Source organism: Armigeres subalbatus, chromosome 3 (genome assembly GCF_024139115.2).
Source record: "Armigeres subalbatus isolate Guangzhou_Male chromosome 3, GZ_Asu_2, whole genome shotgun sequence".
NCBI lineage: Eukaryota > Metazoa > Arthropoda > Insecta > Diptera > Culicidae > Armigeres > Armigeres subalbatus.
The window spans coordinates 14,990,822-15,000,268 of NC_085141.1; the positions used below are offsets into that span (position 1 = coordinate 14,990,822).

Below are 9,447 nucleotides of genomic sequence, written 5' to 3' on the forward strand. Positions count from 1 at the left end.
CTCTTATGTACGTGTAAGGAACTTTGCTTCGAACTGTCAAGTTTATTTGTAACGCCATGATGGCGGTTGCATTCGGCAAGCATCGCATCGCAAATTACTTTTTTTTTAGGATTTCCTTCTTGTTTCGATGTGATACAATTAAAAAGTGAGACTATAAACATCGCGCTTTTGTCAAATCGAAACAAATGGGGAATCCTCTGAAATAGTATAAAAGTGATGATAATCTCCATTTTATATGAAAAAAATATAATTGAATTTAGCTCCGTTTTCCGACCGCTCTCTCACTGTGTGAAATGAACTAAATTACGTAACACAAAAATGCGTCATTTTCCACCTCCCTCCTCATATGACACACTTTTTTTATGGATTGTCAGACTTTGGGCACTTAGCGTTACGCAATTCATGGATACTCCCTAATATGAGTAACATGGCAGTAAATATCCTCGCAGTTTTTTGGAAACATCGCCTACCACATATTTGTTCGACAACAGTATTTAATTTTTATGGAATTTCAATAATTCTTTCACCAGATTTGGACCCATGGCGAAACAATCAAGCGTGTGTACCAATCGCCGCCATACTTGAGAACAACTAATTTTATTAAAAAATAAGTAAAAGACATATGATAGGTGTTAGTATATCAAACGAAAGGTTTTCCTACCTGTTCTTTATTAGAATAGTGAAAACCACATTAAAATTTGAAATTATCTTTATCATTGCCTAATCCATAATAGGAACGCTTGGACTAGTTTTGGCATTATTTTAATTTTCGTTTTATTTTATGGCAAATCCCATTGTTTTCTTATGGGATTGGCCATAATGGGACCGCCTGTGGGACAACTGGTGCAAAGGAAGTCGAAAATTGAGAAAAATTAATTATTACAATTATGTTTTGAGTTTCGTGGAGGAGAGTAAAGGTGTTATCGTATCTTATACATATGATTCACTTATCTGAACATGTTTTGTGGTGAAACGCCATTTGGTGTATAATGTACTAGTGCGACAATTAGTGTTATAACCACATCTGGTACATTTTTTCGGCTGTTCGGCCACATTGAGAGTTGACGTAAAGTCAATGTCAACTTCTCTCCCCGAACAGCCAAGATAGCTGTGTGGTGTCGGCAGCCAGTTATCTGGCTAAGAATAACGCTACGGATTGCCTGTTCCGGTGGTATAAGTCCACCATACAGGTGACCCCAAATTCTTGGTGTGATGCGGCTTTATGCTTACCGTGCCTACGAATGAATGGTTAGGGGGTCTAAAAAGAACCTAACCGCTAACGGAGCCTGTGAAGCACCAGGGCACCCTTCACAGTATCTAGCCCTTACTGCGCTAACCGGAGCTATGGCGTAGTTGACTTTTTGCTTCTCCGAAATAATCGGCTACTCTTATTCAATCTCAACTTGAGGTTAAATAAGGGTGGGATTATGAGCATGTTTTTATTTAGTTTTTCAACAAATTGTCACCTATATGGATTCGCTTTATGCGTTATACACATTGTACTCTGTGTTTCGTCTTTGACTTTCCTGATAAGATACCAATTTGGTTTCATCGTTGCTGTTCATATTAATGCTGAAGTTGTGGAGTGCATTATCTTAATTTGCAATGGCTTCAGTTAAGATAGCTCAAATCAATCTTCAGCATAAAAGAACAGCAACGATTAATCTTTGTAGACTTATGCAAAATGGCAAATCCCAAGTGGCTTTGGTGCAGGAACCCTATTTTCGCAAGGGTAGCTTCTACCTAGGTAACCTAGTGAACCCGGTTTTTGCTGCTTTCAGTAAAGAAATGGCAAACTCTCGATCAATGCCGCGTGCATGTGTGCTTGTTAACAATGCTATTGTTGCTACACTTATCTCTGAACTAACAACCAGAGATGTATGTGCTGTCACAATTGATGCAACTGGCGGAGCCCCCGTCAGGAAATACGTCTATTGTTCGGTTTATTTACCACATGATGAACCATCCCCTACGGATGCTTTCAAACGAGTTGTCATATATTGCACTTCAAAAGGCCTTCCGCTAATTGTCGGCAGTGATGCTAATGCTCATCACATCATCTGGGGTAGCTCGGATATCAATCTGAGAGGCTCCAGCTTGATGGAATACTTAAGTAGTACCGAACTTAGTTTACTTAACATAGGCAATCGCCCAACCTTTATGGTATCTAATAGAGCAGAAGTGTTAGACATAACCCTTTGCTCCAATAGAATCAGTCACGAATTGACTAATTGGCATGTGTCAGATGAGGAATCGATATCTGACCATCGCTACATCTACTTTGATCATTTGAATGTTACTTCGCAGACCTTGCGTTTTAGAAATCCCGTTCAACAAACTGGGATCTTTACACAGAGTTGCTCTCTACCAAATTTCATGGATATCTACCTTCTATAGAAACTCCTACCGACTTGGATGATGCAGTTGATACTACAACGTTGCACATCATGGAAGCTTTCGAAGAAGCTTGCCCTTTACGTTCTGTAAAAACCTCAAGAGGAACCCCTTGGTGGAATTCCGATTTGGCTAAGCTAAGGAAGCAGTGCAGAAGGAGTTGGAACAGACGCCATTCAGCAGGGACGGATTCTTTCAAGTTGGCTCGCAAAGCTTACAAGAAGGCTCTACGATCTGCTGAACGATCCGGCTGGAAAAACCTTTGTGCAAATGTTTCCAATTTGAGTGAAGCCAGTCGATTGAATAAAATTCTTGCGAGATCCAAGGATTTCCAAGTTGGCGAAATTCGCAAGCCAAATGGCGACTACACTTCTTCTGATGAAGAATCGTTAGAGCACTTATTTGATACGCACTTCCCTGGATGTGTCGATATAACATCTTCGGATGATCCTGATGTCTTTTCATGTAGCTATGGGTCTTGGGCTCAAGCACGTAGAATCATAACTACTGAATCGATTCAATGGGCACTTAACAGTTTTGCTCCCTACAAATCTCCAGGGAGGATGGGATTTATCCCTATTCTATTTCAGAGAGGTTATGAGCATATCAAACATGTTTTGAAAAAGCTTTTAGTATGCAGTTTTGCTACTGGGTATATTCCCATATCCTGGCGGAATGTCACTGTAAAGTTTATCCCAAAAGGAGGACGTGCTTCGTATGAAGAAGCAAAGAGTTTTAGACCCATCAGTCTGACCTCATTTCTTCTGAAATGCTTAGAACGTATTATCGATCATCACATTCGTGATGACTATTTGGCAAACATGCCTCTTCATGTTAATCAACATGCTTACCAATCTGGAAAGTCCACCGTGACTCTTCTACACAAGGTTGTGTTCGATATCGAGAAAGCATTCGCTCAAAAGCAATCGTGCTTGGGTGCTTTCTTAGATATTGAAGGTGCTTTCGACAACGTGTCTTTCGATGCAATATTGGAAGCCGCACGTTGTCATGGGCTACCTAATATTATTACCAAATGGATTCACCAGATGCTTAAAAACCGACATCTCTACTCGACATTACGTCAAGCAGCGATTAGGAAATTAAGTGTCTGCGGATGCCCTCAAGGGGGAGTATTATCTCCACTTTTGTGGAATCTCGTTGCAGATACGCTATTGAGGTTACTCAATAATGGCGGTTTTCCTACCTATGGATTTGCCGACGACTATCTTACATTGATAGTGGGTTTGTGCATTACTACCTTATTCGACCTGATGCAAAATGCTCTTCAGGTAGTTGAAAGTTGGTGTCGTAATCGTAATGGTATTCGTCCATTACATCTTTTTGGTTCTGAAATCAATGTAACTGATCAAGTAAAGTATGTGGGTCTAATTTTGGATTCAAAGCTTTCCTGGACTCCTAACATTGAGTTCAGAATTAAAAAGGCGTGTATGGCTTTCGGCCAATGCCGAAGAACCTTTGGTAAAACTTGGGATCTTAAACCCAAATATATCAAATGGATTTACATAACAGTTGTACGACCAATTTTGGCTTATGGATGTCTTGTGTGGTGGCAAAAGGGGAAAGTGAGGACAATTCAGTCTAAATGAGGCCGTCTGCAAAGTATGTGCCGAATGGCAATGACTGGTGCGTTCTCTTCAACTCCCACGGCTGCTCTCGAAGTTCTCTTCGACGTGGCCCCACTACACATACATCTCAAACAAGAAGCATTTGTACTTACCGCATCTTGCATCTTGTACTTACCGACTATGGGTACTAGGTTTTATGGAAGAGAATCCTGTAAACCGCAGTTCTACACACACTTCGTTGTTACCGCTTATGGTTAATTGGGACAAAATTTTCCTTGCTCCAAGTGATCTCACACACGTTAGTAGTTTTCCTTATAGGACATTTTCAACACAATTATCCTCGCGGGATGAGTGGACAGCTGGCTATTTAAAGAGAAGTATGTCGGACAGCATTGTTTGTTACACTGACGGCTCCCTCCTCGAAGGTAGAGCAGGTGCATGCGTCTATTCGCGTGAGCTGAGATTGGAACAGTCACACTCACTGGGTACACACTGCACTGTCTTTCAAGCGGAAATATTTGCCATCATGTGTAGAGTGCAATCTGCACTGCAGCAACGCATTATGGGCAAAGTAATATACTTCTGTTCAGATAGCCAAGCAGCTATTAAAGCTCTCGCCTCAGCCAACTCAAGGTCGAAGTTAGTAATCGCATGTCGAACTCAAATTGAGGAACTGAATTCAGTTAATACTTTACACCTTATATGGGTACCTGGCCATTCTTCCATAGCTGGAAACGAATTGGCTGATGAGTTAGCTCGTAATGGAGCATCGCATGACTTTATTGGTCCTGAGCCAGCTATTCCAATATCCAAGTGTTGGGTGAAGCTTTTGATCAACTCTTGGGCTGTCACTCAGCACAAATGGCATTGGAGTAGTCTGGATTCATGTCATCAAACAAAATTGTACATCCGGGAGCCATCTCCGGTAGTGGCAAGCTATTTAGCTAATCTGTCTAAACAGAATTGCGTCTTAGTCAAGGCCTTGACAGGTCACTGCCGACTGAACTATCACATGGCAAAAATTCAACGCGTTGAATCATCTGTTTGTGATAGTTGTGAATCCGATTATGGAACTTCTTATCATCTAATATGTAACTGCCCAGTCTATGCACAATTGCGCTTCCAAATATTTGGTAAACACTTACTTAGTGAAATTGACTTCAGAAACCTGGATCTTCAGAGTATTTTGTTGTTCATAACCCGTTGTGGTAAGGAGTTATAAGCTCTTGTACGCTTATGCGTTGTATGCCCTCTTCAAGGGTCCTTTTCCAAACATTCCCTTTGTTCTCCCATCCACATTCCTTTCCTTTTTGTTCACTTCCTTTTCCGTCAGGTGTGTGATGAAAAAGGCTGTGAAGGCGATGGCGCAAATCTCCCAAATTGAGGTGAACGTGCCCCTGGAGCCGATGTTCTGATACCTGATACCTGATAGTGTTATAACCACATCTGGTACATCTACCCTAATTAAATGTAATATTCAATTATTATAATTTTATGGCCTTTGTAGTCAGTATCGGCCATGAAAAACAACTTTTTTTCCAAAACAACTTTCTAAACCGAGGTCGAAAAAATTTCTAAAAGTTTTTACAACATTCAGTAACCTAATTTCATCCATTCGCATTTCATTTTCATTATTTTTATTATTTATTATTATCTTTATTAACCTTCTGTCTGTGCTCAAAAAAACTTACGTTGTCTGTGCTCTGGGGTCAAATTGACCCCAAATTGAAATTGCTATAACTTTTTTAATGTTTGGCCAATTTTTGATTTATGGGGCTGTTTCGAAAGATAATTTAATCATCTTTCAGGTCGTTACCAAAGATTGACTATTGGTGGGCGGGTACATCGCGGGGAGGGGTTTTAGTGAACAAGGGTATAAAACGAGTGATTTTTCATGATTATTTTACTTATATCCGAAAATCCTTTCCATTTTGAACTGCATCTTTTTTAAAAAGGTTATGCAGGAAGGCATGTGCTCTGGCATAAGGCGTTGGTAAGTTTAGAACTCGGCTGCCAGGTGGTGGTATATTTGAATTCATTATTTTGGACTACTTAAGATATTCCGATATATAGAATTCTCCTCAGTGTAAATATTCTTATCGCAGAAATTCAAAAATTGGAAGACGTACTCATTATATTGAGCACCGCTTTGTAGTGCTACACATCTTGAACAATGTTGCCGAATACAACTTGAGTGTAGGTACGAGGGATCTCAAGCTAAAGCAATATTTCATATATGTAAGAATATTGCAAGTACACTAGCGCCGCCTATTTGTAAATTTCCTAATTATTTATTCAGTCACATGACAGTCGATTCCCACCAGACGAACTTTATTAAAGACGTCATCGTTACAAATTGCAAATTTGTGCGATAAGAATATTTACAATGAGGAAAATTCCATATATCGGAATTACTTGAGTAGTCTAAATTAATGAATTCAAATATACCGCCACCGCCAGCGAACAAGCTCTAAACTAATCAATACCTCATATCAAAGCACACGCCTTCCTGCATAACCTTTTTGAAAAGGTGCAGTTCAAAATGGGTAGGATTTTCAGATATAAGTAAAATAAGCATGAATAATTACTGTTTTTGTACCCTTTTTAGGAAAAACCCTCCCCGCGATGTACCCGCCCACCTAAAGTCAATCTTTGGTAACGACCTGAAATATGATTAAATTATCTTTCAAAACAGCCCCAAAAATCCAACATTGGCCAAGCATTAAAAAAGTTATAGCAATTTCAATTTGGGGTCAATTTGACCCCAGAGCACAGACAACGTAAGTTTTTTGAAAAAAGTACACTGTAGCGCATATTTTAAAGATTTTTGAAGTGAATTTGCACCTAGGAGATAGATCTCGGCGAGTTTTACCAAACTACCAAAAATTAGGAGAATCGGTTGAAAATTAAAAAAATGGCAGCCACTCAAAGTGGCCTGGGGTCATATTGACCCCAGAGCACAGACAAAAGGTTAAAGAGGCTTTCAACCCTAGGTTGGCTTCTTAAAAGTCTTACGTTTACCACAGAGAACGGACATGGTGGCTCATACAAAATTTTGTTGAAAACGTGCGTGAAAACGTCCCTCAGCGACGGCAACGCAGACTGCCCGACATACAAACTCAATCTCACCAAGCAATGGCGTTGGCTTACACTACGTAATCAAGGCGATACTGCCATTTAGTGACCATTCGGACTGAACACTAGCACTAAAAAGTAAAATACAGAAAATTTCTACAAACATTCTCAGCACACTAGCACCGCGCAACAAGTACATAACGACATACTTCAAAATGACAAGTATAAAGTTTTACACAACTTCACGATATAAGATGAACGTCTGTCTGTTCTCTGTGCGTTTACTTCATGGTTTTATATATCCAGTTTTTGGATGGAATAATGGACTAGGGTAAAACGTCCTATCGTTGTGGTATGCCCTAATGTTGCGGTAGTGTTAAAGTAGTCCATTCTGGATATAACACCATTGAAAACAATTGTGGGTACGCTAAAACTCTTCGAATTAACGACTATAACAGCTTTTGTTTCACAAAATTCCGTTCAAAATGATGAAAAATCAACATTTTTCGTTAAAAATTTTGATCCCTTGAGCCTATTATTGCGGTAGTGCTAAGGTCCTATTGTTGCGGTATCGCTCTCCATAAGAATTACATGCAATACCGCAACAATAGGACTGACCTTCAAAAAATATCGCAACGATAGGCAACTGCGTCCTATTATTGCGGTAGTTTGTTTTTATGGTGATAAAAACAAAACAACATAAGTTCAACACAATTCACGTAATATTTACGAAACTATAGTTAACGAGCATCTTATTCAACTACTACAATATGGAAATCGACCTACAGGTAATTTTTGAAGAATTTTTGTAATCAATTTTATTTTGACACGGTGCTTAACCCCTCCATAATAGGTCGTTTTACCCTACATAGTTTTTGCTTGAAGTTGTATTTCATTTGAACATTCATTAATTTGAATTCATATTCATTTAGTAGTTTGTCAATAACTAATTTCAGACACGATGTTTTTTCCCCAACTCTGTCTAATAGTTCGTTGATTGAATTCCACCAGATAGTTGTAGATACATGTAGTAAATTATAAGAAAACTTCAATCATCACCTTCGAGTATTTAAAAATTAAAAGCATTAACAATTTTGCAGTTTAAACCGCGTTGAAGAATTGGCTCGACATCCGGCCACAACTGAGCTAGTGTCATGTCGAAAATTAATGCAGCACTTTTTGTTTTTTTGTAGTCAAAAAAAGAAGAACGCATGAGAAGCGTAGAATAATATAAAAGTTGACATTGAACAAGAAATCGATTGAGTCAATCACATGGCTGTAGAAAAACTATTCCTTACTACTAAATATTTACAACGCTAGTAATGCTCGTTATGACATAAGATAATGCCCTAAATATGCATTATTACCGATAAAGTTACGGTATAAAAACTCAAACGAAAACATGATTTCTACGAGTTTCAACTCACTTCGTTTTTATTTTTACTTTTGTGACGTCATAGTCATATATAACTCAAGAACATATTAAATTATTACCTGTATTAAAAACATTTATTTAGTATTATTAAGATTCAAAATTATTTTAAGATGCCAAACTTATCTATCTCAATTTAATTTAGCGTGCGCCTCGTGCTCCCTCTCACATTGCTCACATTCGTGTGTGACGTTATCAAACAAGAACCGTCACGGAAAATCCAAACAAAAACACGAAACTCTCCCATACTAAAGCAGGTTATGTTCTGCTGCTGGGGGAGTGATCAAATTTGTATCAATTTACGCTAACCTGATACTTCTGCTGCTGGTCCTTCCGGGTGCTGGCCGCTCGCCAGTTCAACGTCAGCACGCAGCAATTCTTCGAATTCCACACAAACAGCACGTCATCCTTCGTTTCCACCAGATTTTGCGTTCGCTTCCGATCGTCCGGCAGGCAGTCGCGCGCCACCTCAAAAATCTTCATCCCGCTGAAACCGAAACTGTCGGCACTGCTGACACCACCGTTAGACGACGACATTATCGCGCACTGAATTATTCACCGTTAGTTGATCGCAAATCACAAATTAAAACACTATTATCCCGGAAATTTAGTCACTTTTACTGAAACTATTCCGCCGACAAACACAGCACAGCGTAAAACGATTTCAAAACATAAACAAACTCGAGTCGGACGACGATGACGATGCCGACTGTCAAACGTAGAGTTGCTCTCTAGAGAGAGAGAAAAAGTAACCGCGCGCGAGAAAACAGCTGCTTTGGAATAGGTGTGGTCTGTGGGGCTGTCGATCCCTCCAGTAGGTATTCGCGCGCGAGTTTTAAAATAGAGACGTTTGAATACCAGAATGTTTGTAGTCGACCCTCGCAAGGGCTAAAATTCGATAGGGAAGGATAGGGAGCTGATAGCTGGAAATATTGCGATAAGTGTTCGTAAAATCGGCAA

General features: G+C 39.5%; 1 protein-coding gene across 1 annotated transcript in view; it reads right to left on the minus strand.

Annotated features, from left to right (window-relative positions):
* Nucleotides 1–9,187, minus strand: part of LOC134220678 (nuclear pore complex protein Nup88) — a 234,877-nt gene extending 225,690 nt beyond the window's left edge. The window contains exon 1 of the mRNA XM_062699784.1: nt 8,797–9,187. Coding sequence (XP_062555768.1) covers nt 8,797–9,024 — 228 coding nt within the window. The 5' untranslated portion in view covers nt 9,025–9,187. The remainder of the gene's footprint in view (nt 1–8,796) is intronic.
* Nucleotides 9,188–9,447: the final 260 nt, after the last annotated feature.